General features: G+C 50.0%; 1 protein-coding gene across 5 annotated transcripts in view; it reads right to left on the reverse strand.

The window, feature by feature from the left end:
• FAM53B (family with sequence similarity 53 member B) overlaps positions 1 to 20,011 on the reverse strand; it is a 42,306-nt gene extending 22,295 nt beyond the window's left edge. The window contains exons 1-3 of one of the 5 annotated variants that reach the window (XM_083866406.1): positions 19,949 to 20,011; positions 8,708 to 8,818; positions 3,059 to 3,291 (exon numbers count right to left, since the gene is read on the reverse strand). In XM_083866406.1, the coding sequence (XP_083722532.1) occupies positions 3,059 to 3,127 (69 nt within the window). In that variant the 5' untranslated portion in view covers positions 3,128 to 3,291; positions 8,708 to 8,818; positions 19,949 to 20,011. Of the gene's footprint in view, positions 1 to 2,796; positions 3,033 to 3,058; positions 3,292 to 8,707; positions 8,819 to 13,482; positions 13,810 to 19,948 lie in introns of those variants that run through there. The other 4 variants (XM_083866405.1, XM_083866408.1, XM_083866407.1 and 1 more) reach the window with 4 other exon arrangements.
• Positions 20,012 to 20,651: the final 640 nt, after the last annotated feature.

A 20,651-nucleotide genomic window follows, 5' to 3' on the forward strand; every position in this document is an offset into this window, starting at 1 on the left:
AAACTATTCACTTCTCACAGACTCGACCTGGGCACCAGACACCACCCTGCCTCCAGCCTGGGCAAAGCTTTCCATGGCCCTGTCCTAGCAGGGACCAGGGGACAGACCCAGTCACCTTTCCTCAAGGGAATCAACTTTAAATAAATGCTATGCAGAGTCCTTATGAAGGCCTGAGCTTGCAGAGCAAGGGTCCTGCAGCCAGCCCTTGTCTCAGGGAAGAGCTGCAGCAAGGTCCCCATCCCTGGGACCCAAAACTCTGGAGAAACTAAAATGGGAGCGGCAATTCAGCGGTAATCCTGGATTGGGCAAGAAAGGAGCAGAAGTGGTATCTTGAACCTCATCCAAACCCATTTAGGCCTTTCCATCTAGGTACAAAGCAGCTATTTAGCTTTTTTAAGCACATAATATGTTTCTAAGACAAGGCGTCCACACCTCAGCACTTCTGGGGAGTCTGTGCTCAAATTGTGCTGATTTGCACTAAAAATAGGGGGAAATGCCACTGCATGGGTACAAAATAATCCTGGTTGCTTTTCACACTCTTTTTTTCCCAAGAATTTTCCTCTTGACAGCATAAGAGACACCATCAGACTTCTAAAAATGAGCATGGATGCGTTCACATATAATAAATCAATATGTTATCCACAGCTGCATGCCATTTCAGCTATGCCTGCAAAAACACACTTCCATGCTAATTGTTCCTTTATTACCCCTAAAAATATCCATATTCTGGCTTCTGAAGTGTCTATCCTGGCAACACCATCCCATCTGACTGAGACTTTACATCATCTGAGGGAAGCACCAGCACGGCCCCCACGTTCATCTGTACTGCCATAATTGTGTTTTATCTGGCATTAGGCCACTGCACTCACACCTTCCCTCCTGATCCACGTTTTACATGTTGCCTGCTCACATAACTATGGAATCTTAGAATGGTTTGGGTTGGAAAGGACATTAAAGCCATCCAGTTCCACCTGGGCAGGGCCACCTTCCATGTGTCCAGGTTGCTCCAAGCCCCATCCAACCTGGCCTTGGACACTTCCAGGGATGGGGCAGCCACAATTTCTCTGTGATAGCATCTCCAGTGCATAATGAGGACAACAACAATAATAATAACAACAACAACAATAATGTACAAAATTATGGTGCCTGAGCAATTCAATCAAGGATTCCACTTCATATACAGAATGCTGGAAATAGTGAGTGTAGAGAGATAGGGAGGCATAAAACAACTACAGGCTATAGATGTGGAGAAGGTAAATAAGGGTCAGTCACCTTTGGAGCATGTGCCTCTTTTCTAGGCAAAGTAAGGATATCTCCATCTGTCAAGCCCCACCTTATGATCCATCAGCAGAATTAATCAGGAGGCAGAGAGGACAGGCAGCTGTCCCCAAGGAGCAGCCAAAGTGGAGCAAAGATGGAAGTGGGACAAGCCCCAGAGAAGGCAGAGGCTGTGCCAGTGCACATCTGTGTGCCAGCCCCAGAGACCAGACACTGTCTGCAAAGGCAGGAGGGAGAGGAGTCTGACATATGTCCCTTATCAAGTAGAATTACCATCTTGTAAGAATTTTGTCTTTATACCAAATTGGGAGCTGAACCAAAGGAGCCCACTGGCTGTTGGCAGGTGATACTGCCCCAGTGCTCAGACTTCTATTTCCTTTGGGTTTCACTTTTTGGCTTTCCCCACGAAGTCAATGGAAAACCTCTTGCTCTCTTTAGTGGATCAGCTTTCTTGTGATTGTCTGCCCCAGTTTAACAGGCCAGGCAACCCAGTAATTCACCTTGTGTACCCAGGACTGTCCCTGCACTCCTGACCCAGCCCCAGAGCTACGGGAAGCCCTTGGCAAGCACATGAGGGCAAAGTTTTGTGTTACAGCTCTGCATCTCTACCACCTGCCATCAGACACTCTATGCACCCACCCCTTCTCTTAGGACTAGAAGAAATTACTCTCATCTGCCTCTCTGCAGCCAGTTCCCCTTCACCTGCCCCACATAATTTCGAGGGCACAGCTGGCATAGAATGTTCAGGCTTCCCCCTTCCCACTCTGAGCAGCAGCCACAGGAGATGCTGCCTTCCCAGCAGGAGCTAACACTACAGTAAGGGTATTTTTTTAATGTATCAATATCCTCCCAAATTTCACCCTTTTAAGGCAGGATTTTCCACTGCCTCTGGCTTGCTCACCTTCTCCTCCTCCTTTCACTGCAAGGGTAGCCTGCCTTCACCCCAGGACACTGTGCTCTCTGCCTGGGGATCCCAGCTGGACAGTTTGTCATCCTCAGCAAACTCAGGCATTTATATTTCTTTTATGTTCAGAATGCCCATTTATGGCTCATCCTGCCAGATGCTTCCTGATGTGTTCCTGCACACCCTTATCTGAGACTCTCAGAGCACCCTGCCTTTCGGTGGAGTTTCTTCTCAGACCATGCCCCTCTCTCCAAGAGAACAAAGGGGAAAATGTCAGCCTTGTTCAACCAGCCTTGTTCTCATGGCTCTCCAACACCCTGCACCTCCTCCTCATTTGCCCTGACCCTGCCTCCAGCTGTGTTGCCTCTTATTTCCCCCTACCAAAGGTACACTCAGCCCTCACAGCATCCTTTAATTTGTTTGCCGCCCTCATTTGCTTTTTTTGTTGTTGCCTGGCTTGTTCAGCATGGTGGATTTGCACCTCTCCAGGCTCCTAGAGAAATTAAGTACCACAGCACTGCCCTTCAACATCTCCCACTTAATCCTGCTTCCCACTTGCCCATCCTCCTATTAATGATGAGCATCTGTTCGCTGTGGGTGAAGCAACTTCTCACCTGTGTTACTCACAGCATTGTTTTGATTGTTTTTGTACTGTTTATCCCATTGGGTGCTCACTGAAATCCACATATGCAAAAGCCACAGCACTCCAATCATTTACTAATCACCTGCTCCTTGGATATTAATGCAGCTTTGTAGAAATCAGTGCTACAAACCATCTAGAGATCCATCCCTGCAGGAAAGAAAACCCTGATTACAAAGCTACAGCAAAGTTCTTGGCAGTAGAACAGTTTTGAACAGAGATTTCACAAAGCTTACCAGCTCAGTCCTGCATGTTACAGAGTCAGCACCTTTGTTTTCCCGAGTTTTGGTTAAGATCATCACCATGGTAATGCAGTCCTGCCTCGGAGTCCATCAGGGTCCAGGCAAAGGGTGCTGGCAGCTGGGGGCTGGCAAAGCTCCTCTTTCAGTCCATGTTCCTCCGGCAGAGGCTGGGCCCTGCCGGCTCCTCGGCGGATGTGCAGGGACAGCCTCGGGGTGTGGAAAGCTCCCTGCACAAAGAGAGAGAGAGGAACAACTTCAGGGGACTTCCCTAGAGGGTGGATGCACTGGGCAGGGGGCAAGCACTGCCCAAAGAAACACCCTGATGATGGTTGCTTGAGGGCTGTGTTTATTTTAGGATCTTAAACATCAGCACAGAGGTGTTTCACAGGATGGGGAACTCACAGGAGCTGTTGGAAGCACACAAGGTACACGAGGTGATCCACAGGGACACAAATATTTCAGTCAAATTTATAAAGTTCCCTCTGAATTCTCCATTTGAAAAGGGGACTCTTATCCCTTATATTGAAGATACAAAAGACATTGAAAGAGGAGCTCATTAAAGCTCCAGGGTTGATCTCACAGAGACCCTTTGTCCCCAGACCAGCTGGGAGCAGATGTCCAGCAGAAAAAGCCTCTCCAGCATCATTATGGCTGTGAAATCCCCTGCATGCACCTATCCCACCCAGTCACTCCATGATTCCCAATCTATGAAGAGCCCTTCAGGGAAAAGCACAAGGCAAAGAGTTGCCTCCAAGGACAGAGGGAGAGCTCCTTGCCCTGAAATCCTAAGGGCCACACCATGCCCCTTGATCTTCACCTATTTCTTAGGTAGTTTTAGGTAAGAAAAGCTAAGGCTGGGCAACAAGAATGTTCTTGAAACAAAAACTGCAAGCCAGCTCACACAGCACTGCCCAGCCCTGCCTCACCTCCTGGCATCCTCCCCAACAGACTTATTCCCTTGTAAAGCAGACAGATTGCAACTCAAATCTGATTACCGAAATCAGCGTTTTCCCCAAATCACTCTCCTAATCCTGTTTCGCTGTTTTGCTGCTTTGCAGTTAATGCAAACAACCAAACCCACCATTTGCACAATCCAGAGAGCATGAAATACTGATCTTGTACCATCCACTCAAACCCAATTGTGACATTTAATGATAATAGATGAAAATATTTCACTAAGTATTAACCCCTATTCTGAACTGATATGGCTGCTCTTCCCAGCTCCTAAATCGTCCTGTCCATGTTTACTTGGATTAGAGCTTGCAGTGGTGTTAAGAGTAGCTCATTTAAAGGCCAGCTGGCTGGTAAAGAAAAATCACCTTCTATTATTTTATGAGGACAAAGTTCATCCAGAGTGCAAAGCCAAGATTGGGAATCAATACATTTTGTGAAGATTTACTGTTCCCAGGGGTGCCTGGTACAGTCTCCAGCTTTCTGTGGGATATCAGTGGACTCATAATTTACAGTTTACTGGCAACTTCATCATAAACCTCTGGGCAACCCAGTGACCAAATGAAAACTGTCAAATAGAAAAGTAAACATTTCAGAGTGTCAAAATGACACATAATTTGTGAGTAGGGTTAGATGGGATACTGGGAAGGAATTCTTGGCTGGGAAGGTGGGCAGGCCCTGGCACAGGGTGCCCAAAGAAGCTCTCGCTGCCCCTGGATCCCTGGCAGTGTCCAAGGCCAGACGGGAGGGGCTTGGAGCAACCTGGGACAGTGGAAGGTGTCCATGGCAGGGGGTGGAAGGAGACACTCTTTAAGACACACTCCAAACCACACCATTCTGTGATTCTGTGGTTTCCATCTATCACTATCTTAGCTGTTCCTGATCCTGACAGAGATAGGAGTGCTTGCTGCAGTGACAAACTGTGCTGGGAGGACACTGCCACAAAGATCAAACAAGGGCTCAAAGCAGCATGAAAGCAGCTAAGCACACTCACCAGGTATGATTTCTTCAGGAATAATTACCCTTCCCTAAGGTGATGGTTAATGCTGCAGCAGCAGACTCAGATACACACCCAAGCAGGAGCAGCAGCAAGTACAGGCAGAGGCTCCCTGCCCTGGCACACCATCACACCTCCCTGCTCCTCTGCATCCCCTGCAATTAACACAACCCTAATGACAGGCAGCACAGCAAACTGCTGGCAAGCTGGCAACCACCGCCACCATCCCCTAATGTCGGGGCTGAGGCACACTTGCAGCTATCAGCAATTTTACCCACTGCTTGGTTGGGTTTTGGAACCATCCCCATGGAGAAACTGCAATAAAAAGGGAAACTTTCCAGTGAAACGTGATCTCTGGCTGCCCATCCTGCCTCACAGGGCTCCTGACGCACAGTCCTGCCCTGTCACATCCTCTCCATACAAACAAGTGCCATGGGACACAAACTGCAGAACCAGGATGGACCCTATTGATGCTGAGGAGGAAACCACTGTGTATTTATAGACTGGACGCTTTCACACACACACACAGGCAAATAAAAAGGTACTCTGCAGGGACCATTAATTACTTTAAGAAATGTATTTCCTCATTTGCAATCAGATAAAGGAACTATCTTCATCATGATGTCAAGGTTAAGTTTAGGCTCGAGCCATGGCCACTGAGATTGACACAATCTCCTAGAAACTCTAGTGCACAGAAATCCCCAAATTTTAGCAAACCCTGCTTCCTACATGGTTCAGAACAGACCAAGCAGAAGTCTCATGTGATCTTTGCAGTGGCAGAGGTGGGAAGAGGTTTCTCAGAACTGCTTTTCCAGACAGTATCACAGCTCTGGAGTGTTGGGCTCGGAAAAAAATCAAGTGAAATGATCCAACTCTCATCCACAGGCTTGGAAAGTAAATTCTGGGGAACAAAAGTGCTCCTTACAAGGCACAAGCACAGCCTCAGAGCTGCTCATGGGGGACAAATAGCCCTTCCCTGCAGGGAGATCTCACACATGACTGGTGTTGTCTCACTCACAGCCATGCCCTGCTCACCTGCTACACTGAACTGCATGGAACACTGAACTGCATGGAAAAGACCTCAAGATTCAGCAAACTGTCTGCCAGATGCTCTGCCACTGCTGGAGGGAACATGAACAGTGCCCAGTATCACATCCCCATGCAAATTATGAAAAACTTCCTCACAGAAAGGGTTACCAAGCCTGGAGTCCCCATCCCTGGAGGGATTTAAAAGTCCTGTGGATGTAGCACTTGGGGACATGGGTTAGTGGTGGCCTTGCCCCTGCTGGGGAAACAGTTGGACTCCATGATCTTAGAGGTGTTTCCCAACCTTACCAACTCCACAATTCCATGGTTTGACCCCCAGAAATACTCCTTATGAAGACAACTGAGGACCAGCATCACACAGATTCCCACTTGTTGTGAGATCACCACCCTCTGCACAGAAAACATTCAACCCCTGTCCAGCTCAATAATCCATCTCCAGACACTCACACTGACATAAAACATGTTTACAGTGGAAAGGGCACACGGGAATGAGGAGCTGGAGCTGTATTTTGCATACTGATACACCCTGCAAGCAGAACAGTGTGAATTCTCTCAGAATATAAATCACCTGCCCCTGCTGGATTTTTAATGTTGATCAAAGTGACGAAGCCATGGCCCAAGCAGGACCCCACTCCCTACCTCTGCCCCAGCACCATTCCTTGTCCTGTGCTTGAAGAAAATGGCTGAGCAAGGAGCCACTGTGATTTCTGGAGTTTATTCAATGCAGGTTAGACCCACATGTCTCAAGAACCAAACCTAATCCCTCTGGGCCAAACTCTGAGCATGATTCTAGGGTTTCACCACCATCCATCCCACTCTTGCTAGTGAGACAGAAATTTCCTCCACTCTGCACGTCTTGATTTCTCTGTGCAGTCAGACCACTGTGGGGACCAGGCACAGCACAACTGCTCCCAAACCCTACAGGGGGCTACAAGGAATTTGGGGGAATAGCCAAAACTGGTGATTGTAATTCAAAATTGTGGTGTTTAGGGCTTTCTGCAAGCATAACACGGCAATATTCGCCCAAAATAAAAATCATGCCTCTCTCCCTGTCCTTCCACTTCTTAGACGTGATTTGGGGCTACACTGAATCTCCTTATTGCACAGCCTGTCTCACCCTCAGGGCTTTGGACAATGCTAAGGAATACATCTTCAATTTCTTGATTTATTTAGTTATCAATTTGGAAAAAATCCATGAAGTCTACCATTTGCATGTAGCTAAGTTTGGGTTTATTTCCTCACTCAGGCAGTAATTTGTCTTCTGCAATAGGGCTGAATAGGCTCAGCTCTGGGCAGTTTGTTCCCCTTGCTTGAGCACTAGTTTATGTCATTAGAGAATATTGAGTTTATTTATGGGGTAAAATCTTCCATTAAATGTGAAAGATGCCATTCAGAGCCCAAGAAGAAATCTTTACACTCTGAAAATGCCCCATGGAGTAGTCCTGATCAAACAGGATCATGAGTCAGCACATGTGACTTTCAAAGGACAAAATTTCCACGGAGGCAGCTGCTTCAGGATTGTCCCCTGGGACTCTGTCGAGAGCAAAGAGCTGCCCCAGGATGCCCAGCTTTGGGAGGAGAAAGGCTGCAGCCCTGCCCATCTCACCCTGGGCCTGCAGGCAGCTCCTCCTGCTCCACAAGGTCTTCCCCAGCTGCTGGAAGGGTTCCAGGACACCATGGCTCTCAGTGTTCCACTCCTGCCTGACTCCTGCCTGGCAAAAACTTGTGCTGCCCCACTCTCCAGGTACTCAGAGACTACCAGCCAAAGAAAAGGAACAAGCAAATTTCTTCCTCTGCCTCCTGCTTGCATCCAGACTAGACTTTTCCGGGGCTAACAAGACAAAGACACACTTTGAGCACTAATTAGTAAGTAAAGGACTTGCCTGCACATAACACAGCAAAGGGGGAAGCAGTGTGTGAGATGAGCATGGCTCCATAGGTGTGCACAGCTTCAAGAACCAATATCACTTCAGTGCTTATGACCAACAGCTTCACACAGGAACGCAGGTTCTCACCAACTCATCCCAGAACTCACCTGTCCTGCCAGTGCAGGACAGCCTGGATGGAGCCAACATCTACAGCCACACTAGGAAATCCACAGCCAGAAGGAGCTCGAGGTCTCCCATGACAGCATCCATCCCACAGAGCCACCTTAGGAACCAAAAATGCCATATGTAGCCACCAGGGATGGCCACATGCAACCTGGCTCATGGAGCCTGAGATTGACCCTACCAGGAACAACAGGCATACCAGGGTCCTGCCCACAACTACAAATTAATTACCCAGCCAATAAAACTCTATCATTTCAATAAAGTGTTAGAAATAACTATTATTTCAATCCAATCTCCTGCTCCACAGGCCTGGGTACTGCCTCAGCCTGACACCAAAGTCACACAAGGCAGAGGGTCCCCTGCCCTCCAAGCCCCAAACTACACATCCAAACAACCCCAATCTCTAGGGAGGGCCTGAAGTCCAAGCTCATACCCAGATCTACATGCTTGGGTTGAACCTCAGCTGCAGGCAAGCTCTCACAAAGAAAGGAATGAGAGGAATTAAGGAGAACTACACATCATCTACTTGAGTAAAAGGTTTATTGCCCCCGTGCTCTTAGGGAGTAGGAGTGGCAGGGGAATGAGTCCTGTACACACCAGCAGCGGAAGGACTGAAAGGACAGGGCAGGGGCAGAGGTGCTTTGTCTCAACATCTTTAGCTTGAAGGAAATGGTGCTGGCAGTGACTTTGCCTTTTCCTCCCTGGCAACTGAAAAGGAAAAGAAGAAAGCAAAATTAGTCATTGCAAAACGGTGACCAGCAAGAGAGAGGTGCAAGCGAGGAGCCGTGAGAAGAGGCAGGACAAGGGGGAATGGCTTCAAACTGAAAGAGTAGGTTTGGATTAGATATTAGGAAAAAATTCTTCCCTGTGAGGGTGGTGAGACCCTGGCACAGGTTACCCAGAGAAGTTGTGGCTGCCCCATCCCTGGAAGAGTGAGCCAGGCAGACAGAGCCTACAGCATGATCCCAGTCCCAATGACCACAGAAATTACACGTTTTCTCTGAGCAAACCTGTAATCGTTGCCTATTCCACTCATTAGGGGACTGCTTCTACCTTTGAGTAGTATTTCCATGGATGTATTGGGCCAAGGGTTGTCTCTGGAGGAGAGCAGCTGAAGCAGCAGCAGCAGCAGTCCAGCCCGCTGGCCCAACAAACCATCTCACCTTTCTGTGGGTTTCCCCTGCCGCCCCAGTTGTGAGATTTATTACAAGAATTTGCAGTGGTCTGTGAGACACTGTGAGTGTTGGCCACACTCCCAAAAGCTGAGGAATTGCTGAATTGAGAATTGCTTTGGCTGCTTAATCTCAACAGCTAGGGATGCTGAACAAGGCAGCAGGGTCTGGGTTTACTTTTAATTACCGTTCAGAGCATGCTGCTTTAGTAAACAGACACACAAAAACAATTCTTGTTTCTTCCTTATATTCTTTCCCTATATACAGCCTGAGATGTCTGAGCTGAAGACAATAAATGGCCCCACCACATTGCTTTTACTGACTCACTTCTCAAGCATAAACAACTTCAAATAGCACATGAACCCCTCAGAATACCTGTCTGTATGAAACAACCTTCATCTGCTTACAGACACACAATAATGCTCTCAGGGTTAGAATCACTGGATGGTTTGGGTTGGAAGGAACCTTAAATCTCATCTCATTCCAAACCCTGCCATGGTTAGGGACACCTTACATATTTCCAGGTTGCTTCAAGCCCTGTCCAACCTTGCCTTGGACACTTCCAGGGATTGGGCAGTCACAGCTTCTCTGGGCAGCCTGTGCCAGGGTCTCCCCACCTTCAGTTAGGGGGATACTCAGCCAGCCCATGCTTTCTTGCTGGCTCCAGAGCTCTCAGGGCTCCTGTGAGAAGTAAATCCTGGAGGTGCAAAGCAAGTTCAGTGCTGCAGCACCAAATGTAATGCTGCTGCTCATCAGTGACCACTAAAAGTCCACCCAGATGAAGCAGGAGCAGGATCTGGGACATCTCACTGCGTAATTGGGGAACACTTGCCAAGACCCACAACACCATCACTGCTGTCAGAGCCAATTTGGATGCTGCTTGTAAGTCAGATTTCTCCCTTCTGCAAGGCTGAGATGGAGAACAGGTAGAGGCTGATAGCCCTTATGGACATGCCTGGATTTAAAGCAGGAAAATACTGGATGTATGGATCAACTGCCAGACTACATTATCTTCTATCACCTCCCCTTTATGGATAAATAAGACTGCACAACCCTCATGTGAAGCCCAGCAAAATGATCACTTAGAACATTCCAAAAGTTGAAATGATCTCCCTGAACTCAGGAGGCAGTATTAAAGGAATTTCAGGTGCTTGCAGCGGACAGCGTCTGTGCCCACACAGTGCCTGCTGTCACCTGCACACCCGACACTGTTTGCATTAGACCAAAGTACTTTGGCTCTTGGGCAGGCTCTGGGGGTTCATTCCTCAGCTGAGAAATGGCTTTCAAAGAGCTCCTGGGCTCCTGAAAGACAAACCTGGAGCCTTTATTAATCCTCCTAGTGACCCAAAGGCATTTTTCCCTGCTGTTTGTCCTTCCGTTGCCATCAACACCGGCAAGGGGAAGGCACAATGGAGGGAGAGAAGGAGCCCTCCAGAGCCAGGAAACTTTGCCCACACTGCCACCTCTGTGTCTCCGTCAATTTCCAAGCCCTGTATCTTCCATAAATCTCTTTAAGGAACGAGCAGCCAAACATCTGTGAGTTGTCTGAATTAGTGTGAATTTGGCAGACTGAAGAGCAAACTCGCATCGCCCCGCAGCCTTCGCATTTCTTGTTTTCCTCGGGTTCATTAAATACACAACAATCTGTTACCAGAAGACGGTTCCTACGTGCAGGGGCTGCCAAGGAGCTGGGTTTGATGGCTCTGGTGGAGATGGGGGAATGTGTGATGAGCAGAGGGGGGCTTCTTCTTGGTGCAGCAGGGCAAGGAGAGGACGGGCTGCACCCACCCTGCCTCCCCCAGCCACCGTCCACCACGTGGCAAAGGTTATCTCTGATGTCAGAGCCATCCTGGAGGTGATTCTGGGGAGCTTCGAGGGGAGCAGAGCAGAGTATGGGGCAAGCAGGAGGAGATGCCTACAACAGTCATGGATGTCATCCTGCAGCATCATCCCAGCTGTGGATGTGCAGCATCCAGATGGAGAAACCGGGCTCTGCCAGGGTTATTCACACCCATGAGCAGAGCCCTGAGCAGGGGGCACCCCTGATCCTGAGGAAACTAGGGGGGTTCCCACTGCTGCTGGGCAGCACGAGGCTCAGGCATGCAGTGGAGGCACTGCCAACACCCAGCCACAGGCAGACTGGGCCGATGCTGTGATGGGGAACAGCTCTGGAGGCTTCACCTTCCCTCAAAGGAAGTCTTTTGCTACGAGGGAAGTCAAAGCAAACACCCACTCACCGTGTTTACCCGCCTAAATCAAAGCCAAAGCAGCACTGAAACGTGCCCGACAGCATTTCCACAGAGTCATTCATGGAGAGTTTGGACTTGGCTTTTAGCTGGTGTTTTTAATATCGCAGGGAGACGCTGGCGAGGCTGGAATAATACGGAATCTGTTGCTGAAACGCACTCCCGGCTCCTGAGAGGTGTCAGCAGCACGTAGAGCCCAAACCTTCTGCAGGTTTGGCTCCATCAGGGGATCCCTGTGGGCCAGCAGTGAGATGCTTCCCATGGGGAACAGCTCCAGCAAGCCTGAGGTACCACTGCCCCAAAGCAAGGTACCCCACCAGGGGATTGTCCAGCAGGAGAAGTAATACCCACAGAGGACAATTTTCCCAGAATAGCAGGAGAAGTAATACCCACAGAGGACAATTGTCCCAGAATTGGGATGCTTTGTGCCCAGAGATGCCCCTGATTCCATTGGAGTAAGGCAGGATGAGCTCCACTGTAGCTTAGCTGCCAGAAAAGCCCAGATTTTGCAGCCTGTCTCGGAGATGAGGAAAATTTTTTTTAAAAGTAAGTGGAAATGCAAACAGCCCCTGGTTTTATTTGGGCTGGCAGGAATACAGTCCTGCCCTGCACCCCTCAAGCTCATTTATGACAGCGTGAGTAAGTAGTAATAAAGGGGAAAAAGAAATTAAAAATCTGCACTTTCCACCTCGTAAGTCTCCATCTCTGGACAGTCTCCATATATCCCTCTTTCTCTCATGCCATGGGTGAAAATCAGGATTTTCCTGAAAATCAGATTCCCCTGTGCCACAGAAAGGGGAAGCCCAAGGGACCAGAGGGGTTGGCCCCAACACCAACATGGTGTGAACCCCAAAAGCCCACTCCTGAAACAGCATCCCGAGGAGAACTGACCTAAATGCTGCATCCCATCCTGGCTCCAAAGCTGCCAGGAAGGGAACCACGCCAGGTATTTTGTCAGTGCACAAACATGAATGATTGCCCAGGACAAATAGGGCAGCAAAAACGTCCACCTTCATCACATGAAAAAAACATGTATCAACTTGCAATCCTAATGAGTGAAGGAAGTAACGAATCCTGGAATTTGTAAACCATTATGAAGTCCCTAAAATAATGCCAGCACCTTAAATGAGTGAGACTGCGAGTTAAACATCAGGTTCTGTTAGAAAACAACATAGGGGGAGTTTTATAGGTATTAAGGACAATAAGAAGTCACACTGACAACAGAAAGAATGGTGGAAACATTAGTCAGGATGCAGAAGAGGAAGAAATAGACAATATAAACATTACTGTCCTGAGCAGAAAGGAAAACAACACAGCCACATTTGTCAGGAGTAACCTGGGATGATATTAAACAGCAGGCACTAAATATAGATCCTTGTTAAACAACAGTTCCAAATAAACTTACACCTTCAATTTTATAAGATCATGCCAAAAAGTCTTCTGAGCCATCACAACTGATGGTCCCTGGGGACAGGCACAAACCAGCCTGGTAAATGTGGTGGGTGAGACCTCGAGCCCAGCAAGGCTCTGGTTTCACTGCAAGGTCAGGGAGTCAGGAATCACAATTACAACACCAAGGAAAGAGCTATCCCCTCACCTGAAGTCTTTGTGCAGGTGAAAGGGAGAGCTGGTATAACACACCTCATTAAAGTGCACAGCAGTGGATAACAGCTACTGATAACACTCTACTGGCACATCTCAAACAGACCTGCAAGTAACTGGTGACATTGGCTGCAACAGAAGCTACACTGCCCCCCTATGCCATGCAATATTTCTGGCAGTAATCAGGAAGGAGACGGGGAAACCAGTGCTGTGTAAGTGGCTGGAGACCAGCAAAGTGCTAAGTACAGAGAGCAACGTGGTAATACAGAACAGAGAGAAGCAACCAGCACAGTTGCTGACAGAGGTGTTAAGATACACCCTAAAAAACTAAAATTGCTTAAAAGCCACTCACCTCAAAGGCAGGGGTGTGTGCCCAGGCTCCTGCACAGTGCAGTAGATTACCCAGGCATGCAGGGATATGTCCACAGGTTGGATAAATTTGGGGTCTCCAGGAGGAGAAGGGATGGTACAGCCTCTGTGCTCTGCACTCCACACTCTCTGTGGGCACCTGGAACCTCCTCCCACCTCTGACCAAGGTCTGGGGGGGGCTTCAAGACACAAGTACAGTACAAGACCGTGGGAACGTGGAGTGGCAACTCCTGAGCATGAGCTGGCTGCCTCAGAGAGGGCAGGAGAAGCTGAGCAGGTCTGTGGGAGGGAGCAGACCAGCAGTGGGACACCTCCCAGCACGGCGGGAAGCTGGAGCTGTGCAGATCCAGAGCAAGGGCAAAGTGCAATTTTTTTCCTGAACAACACAGACAATACTCATTGCAATAAACTACAGCACCACAAATGACTGCATGGGGCTCTCAGCTTTATCTCTGTACTGGGGACCTTTCTAAAAGACACTGAATCATAGAATCATTAGGTTGGAAAAGACCTTTAAGATCACTGAGTTCATGATCTAGCAAGAATTAATTACTGAAAATGGTGATACACAGAGCAGTCCCAGAAGCAGGGCTCTCCTGGCTCGCTGCCCTACACCCCAAGTGAGCTGTTGCACCCCGTGCCCAGCAGCCCCCATGCCCCAGGGTGGGATGTGCAGGGATCAAGAGGGTGGACTGAAAGAGCAGCTCCTCCACAGGCTGGCCTGGCTCTTGTCCAGCTCCTCTTGAAGCTGCCACCTTGATGGTGTATCATGGGGTTCACAGGACAGGCACAGGGAGGGCATTGACAGCACAACCCATCACACTGCAGAGCTGCAACTTTTTCTTCACATCAAGTTTCAAATACACACATCTGAAACCTCCATGGGAAAAGTAATTTCTACCAACAACACAAACCATGCACAACCCAAAATGTGGGTGAGAGTTTCTAAATGAAGCATTTACATTTTTGCAATGCACGTCTTCATTAACCACGGTGCTTTCATTCTGAGAAGTACCATCCATTGCACTCCATTTAATTTATAACAGCTGATAGTCCTATAATCACAGAATGGATTCCAGGCCTGGACTGAAAGGGACCTGAAAGAGCATCTCATTCTAACCCCTGCCATGGGCAGGAACACATTCCACCATACCAGGTTGCCCCAAGCCCTGTCCAACCTGTCTTTGAACACTTCCAGAGATCCAGGGGCAGCCATGGCTTCTCTAGGCTTTTCTTTTTCTTCTGCTTTTCTGAGTTAACAGAGTCCACAAACCCAATAATGGATATTTTGAATGCTTTCTGTATCTTTATAATTATAATGGATCTTCAGCTTTGGCACACAATTGTAGCTTTTGGCACCTAGTTCATAATATTAAAACCTGTCCTTTCAAAAATATTATACAATATTCATTTGTACCAGCTGGGACAAAAAAAACCCCAAAGCACTTGGTAACAGGGATAATAATATATACACTTAAAGTAATTTCATAGCATTGACAACTATTGCCCAGCACACCAGAAGGCTGTTCTCAGTAAGGTTAAGGCAAGCACAGAAACACAAAAATCAGTTATTGTGACTTTCCCACATCACTTGAAACAAGAAATGGCCAGCTCCACCTGGCCTAACTGTGCTGCCAGGCTGTCCTAAGCAGAGAATTCCTTTTCCATATAATTAACATTTCCCATTGGTGCAGAACAGTGATGATGGCACTTGTACGACTGGGGCAGATGAACATGAAGGCTTGTCTGGGGTCACTGCAAGAGTCATCATAGGGTAAAGGACAAAAAAAAATCTTAAATGTGAATAAGTAACACACTTTAACTCATCCCCTTGGCTTTAGGAGCAGGATGAGGAGTGAGTCCCTTGACCCCCTGGTCCAGAGCAGTTGCTGAGACCAAAGCAACTCGGCAGCCACATCCTTCTGCACCACCTCCCCAAGCCCTGCTTCTCCTCAGCCACGCAAAGGACTCCTGGTCCTTTCTTTCAGGGGCTGGTTTTGAGCAGAGAGAAGGAGAGCAGGTTTTCCAGCTGCTGGATCAAAGCTTGCCAGATCCCATTTTTTACAAACCCTGGGAGACGTGAGGATTTGTAAGCACAAAACGGCCGCAGAGTCAAACTGCGCTTTCACCACGGTCCTGTACCTACCGCACAGCCAGCCCCGAGCCCTGGCTGCTGAAAGCAAAAGCCATGGCCAGGAGCCACAAATATAGGGAATGATGTAGCCCAAGGGATGCTTCAAATGGACTGCAGAGGAGTGACACCAATGATGCTGCTATATTTAATCCTCCAAAAGCAAAAACCATGACCAAGTCTCCCTTGGGTACACTTTTAGGGGGGGGAGGTGCAGAAACTCAATGCACCAGAACAGATTTTTTGCACTCACTCAACCAGTTCTTAAAATATTACTCAAATGAAGTGATTACTGAGCCAAACTCGCCTGGTACTTCCCACCCATCCATGCAGGGACCCACAGCATGCAGTGTTGGGAGCAGCCACACTGCACACAGGGTTTGGTGCTGCTCCTCCAAGTCAGTCTAAAGCAGTTTACTCCTCCCTGCATTTCAAAGAAACTTCTAACATACCAAATCTTATTTATCTTACACAGCATACATCAGATGCATAAGATGCAGTATCACATGTCTCCAACGCCACAGGCTATAAAACTCATGGATAAACCACCTGAAGCCAGGAGAAATTCTGGCTAGAAATTATCTGAAGCACCACACTTCTCAATTTTCAATCCCCACCCCACCTGTTGATGACTAAAGACCCACACATCCATAGCCTGTACTCAGATGCACCATCCCAGCGAGGTTTCAGGAACAGGCTCTTGCTTGGGAATTTTTGTCCCTCTAAATGCAGCAAACTCAGAAAAGTTTGGGAAAACAAAAACAGCCCATGGATCTGCTCTCTCCAGTTCCCTGCAGCAGAGCCACGTTCTGCATTGCTGCTCTGCAGAAATGGCTGGGTCACAGGCAGCCAGGCTGGCATGGAGTGTGACCTTGGAGAAATCCTTTTCCACAACTACAACACAGCCACTGCTCGTAGGGAGACTTGTGGGCAGAACCAGAGCTCCAGAACTCGGATCTGCCAGTGTCCTGACTGCTTCCAAGGAATTTACAGAAGGTCTTGTCCCTAAAGAGAGTGGTGGCACTCATTCCATGACATGCTGGGGATCAGGGACAGGAGGGGAGCAGGGGGGAGCAGCCCAAAGGCTCCATGACAGGGCAGGCTGGCAGGCACAGAGGAGTAGCACAGTGGAAAATTCCCTCCTCTACGCCCGAATAGTTTATATTTAGCTCTCTGAGGAGCAGACTGTTGTTTTGGTGATATTTTTTGCCCAGCCCCACGGGGACCCCTGCAATGGGAACTGTGGCTGCCACCACAAGTGAGACCCACGGCAGTCACAGCCCTCTGCTGCTCGGCAGACCTGCTTTGTTTTTTTAGTTCTGTTTCTCCGAGTCAGCAGGCTTGCTTCCTCTTCCTCCTCCTCCCGTTTTGGGAGAGAAAGGAGCAGAAAACATCAGCCAAGAAGAGAGCTTACTTGAGGAGCTGCAGAGGAGCAACATCCCAGCTCCTCTGCTGCCCTGGTCCCCCATGGCCACGGGAATAAAACTTGTCTTTCTGAAGGTATTTTCACTCTAGGAGAGAGTTTTGGTGAGTGCAGATCTGACATGAAGGCCCTGCTTGCCCTCTCCCTCCCGTGGGATGTGGGAAGGGGACTCAACCCCGCCAGGCTGAGCTCTCCAAACAGCTACGAGCATCTCTGGCACCTCGCCCCGTCCCAGCCCGTTGGTCCAAAGTCTGCCCTGCCACAGATTAATGTTCATGAGGACTATTTCACAGCAAAATCATTCGACAAACCACGTGACATGGGAGGGGGAAGGGGACAAAACCAAAATCACCCTTTCAGCCTGGGGTGTATGTCCTCTTTTCTGAGATTTTACAAGGCAAGTGCAAACCACCTCCATCCTGACAAATAAAGGAAAAATTCTATGCAACATTATAAGAGAGAAAGGAAAAAGGAAGAAGAGTCTCACACCACAAAGCTGCCATTTGAGAACGCAGAAATCAACTAGCAATAATAAACAGAAAAGTGGGACAAAGCTCATTCCCCTCCTCACCCATCAGGACACAGCCCATGGTGTCAGTTCTGCACAAAAATACAGGTGTTTTGACAAAAACTTGTGTATCTTGTTCTGCCTAGACTTTTGCTGAAAGTGAAGCCAGTCTTTGCTACTATTAAAAAAAAAAAAAAAAGTTTCATATAATTAACCAATGCAGATTTGGGGATTTATATTGGTATATGTTTGCCTATTTGCATGTGTGCATATTTATACACATGTATTTATTTATGCAGGTATCCATAGCTGAAAATTAACCAACATTGGTGCTGTCTCTGTCCCACAGTCTGCTTGATCTCCATACACAAAGATCTGGATCTCACTCACACAAATCAATGATCCACTGAACTGATTTGCACAGATTTTCTGTGCAAAGTTTTGCATTTGCAGCAAAAGGCCATCTGCTTTCTATAACCAATGTGGTTCCTGGACACCTCAGCCCTGTGCAGAGCTGGAAGAAGTGGCAGAAGTTCCCTCCCTGCTCTGGGTTGAAGCTGGAAGTGAGACAGTTTGGAGGCAGGGATTCAGCACAAAACCTCCGGCACGCGTGGCCGTGCTCCACGTGGCTGTGCTTGGCAGGCTGTCCTCCCCTCCTCTTGGAGTGGAGAGAAGGAAGCAATTCCACGGCAGGTTGTTTTGGCTGGGTTTTCCCCCCCCACTTTTGGAAGCAAGGAGGCTGAGTGCTTCTCCGGATAAAGTGCCTCCAGCCCTAATCCTGCCCCCCTGAGCAGGGCTGTGCCAGAGCCGAGTGTGACACACCCACCACCACAAGCATCCTCAGGCTCCACAGGAGTTTCAAAAACGAACAAATAAATCAGAAGCTCACTTCAAACCTAAGCCAAGAGAGGTAAGGACAGAGCAAACCATTCTGAAATTCAAGTTTTTTACTATCACTCTAATTAATCTGTTTCATGACCCACCCCAAATATTTTCCCTAGAAATATTATCTACACCGTTTTGGGGTTTCTTTACTTCTTTTCCCAGCCGTCAGACAAGCCCTGGTAAACATTTCTGCCCACGACAGAGGCAGGCCAAGGGAATCTGGGCTTAGTGATGGCAGCAGCACCTCCTGTATTTGGAGATGCCCAGCACTGGGCAGAGATGCTCACAGCCCTCGTGTTTTCACTGGATTATCACAAAACACTGCTACCTCTGCAATTTGCAAGTAGTTTTTAATCTGTCAAAATAGACTTTCAGTATTGCTTGAGGATTCAAAAGGAAAATATGCACATCTGGTTTCAATCGCCAACTGAAGTTTCGTCTATCAGCCTATTTCATAACAAATTACACTTACTTTTCACTCCAGAGGATTTCCTAAGGAGGGGATGAGCTGCCAAGGTACACCAGCGTCTGTGGAGACCGCACGGCACCGGGAGGCAGCAGCACAACTCAGTGACAGGCACCGTGCTCTTGCAAACTCTCCCGGTGTCAAGTGAATTAAAATTATTGAGGAAAAGCCCCTTACCCGTGAAATCTCAGCGTACAGCTGTACGTGAAACCTTCACGTACCTCAGAACCTGATCAACCTGACGTCACTGAATGGAGAAACAAGACTTACAGGCTTTCTAGGACAACCCCACTGCCAGGGCACTCCACACGGCAAGGCGCTGCCGTGTCCCATCGCAGCAGCGTCGGGAGCTGGAGACCCACCCGGGGACCGGCCTGTGCCCCTCTCCTGCTGCCCCGAGCTGCCTCACACGTGCCAGGAGTGGAATCCGAGGCACGGCACGGTGGGAAGGGTGCGCTGGCCCTGGGAGAGCTGGAGAGCATCTCTGCGGGGATGCTCAGCCCGGCTGCCCTGGGCTGCAGCCCCCCCGAGACCCCGAGCCCGGGGAGTTCTGCACCGAGCCCGGCGGTACCCGAGTTTCAGCCCCCCGGAGCAGCACTCCCGGCCCGGAGAAAGGAATGCACGTGTTGATCCTTTCGCAGGAAATAATTCCAGTGGCAGAGGCAGAGGGCTCGGGGCGGGTGAGGACCGCTCGCCGCCCGCTCGCCAAACTCCGGAGAGCCTCCCACCCCCGCAGGTCGGGCTCAGCATCCCGCACCCCCCGCCGCTCCGGACACACATCCCACCGCTCCGCGCTCCGCCAGGGCGGCTCCTCCGCGGTGCCCCCCGCTCACCGCGGGGCGGGGTGAGACCCAGGGGCACAAAGGGGGAACATCCCCGGGCCGCCCCGCGGGGATGCGGCGGGGGTACCACCCGCCTGCCCCATCCCCTCCCAGCCGCCCCGTCCCCGGGCAGGGCGCACCGCCGCCCTTTGTCCGCTCCCCTCCGGCCCCCCCCCGGGGCGGCAGGGCCCCGCTGCGCTCCGGGCATCGCTTACCGAGCGCTTCCCGCGGTGGCGGCGGAGCGGCCCGGCCGGGCCGGCTGTGGGCGCCGCTCCCACCGCGCTCCGCTGCCGCCGCCGCCGCCGTGCTGCGGGCGGGGCGGGCGGAGGGAGGGAGCGAGGAGGAGGAGGAGGAGAAGAAGGAGGAGGAGGAGGAGGAGGAAATGTGCTTGTCACTTCCTGAGCGGAGCCAGCGCCGGCAGAGCCCGGCCCGCACCTGCGGAGCGCCCGCCCCGGGGACCCGCGCACCGAGCGCTCGCTGCGGGCGGCCGGGGGAGACCCTGCGCTGCCGCCCCAGTGGGCGTCCCCGGGGTTAAACATCGCCAGAAACAGCCCGTGTGTGGTGGGGGGGAAGGCCAAAAAGAATAAAAAAGGGGGATTCGGGCAGCAGTGAGGCGCTGCCCCCGGGGAGCCGCGGGCTGGGGCGGGGAGCGCTGCCCGGACATCAGCGCCCGCACTCGGCCCCCGGCCCGGGATGCTGCGGGCGCGGCTCGCCTGGGGCTCCGCGGCACGTTCGGAGGCCGAGAGTGACTCCTGGTGGTACGGCCGGCCCGGGGACGAGCAGGAGAACTGGACTCGCCAGCCGCTCACTGCAGGGTCCCCGCAAGAAGTTTTGGCACATCGCGGATGGAGACCATGCGCCCCTGCACCACCAGTGAATAAAAATCCCACTCCTCAATTTTTCTCAATTTTTCATAGA

This window comes from Zosterops lateralis, assembly GCF_965231275.1.
Source record: "Zosterops lateralis genome assembly, chromosome: 8".
Taxonomy (NCBI): domain Eukaryota; kingdom Metazoa; phylum Chordata; class Aves; order Passeriformes; family Zosteropidae; genus Zosterops; species Zosterops lateralis.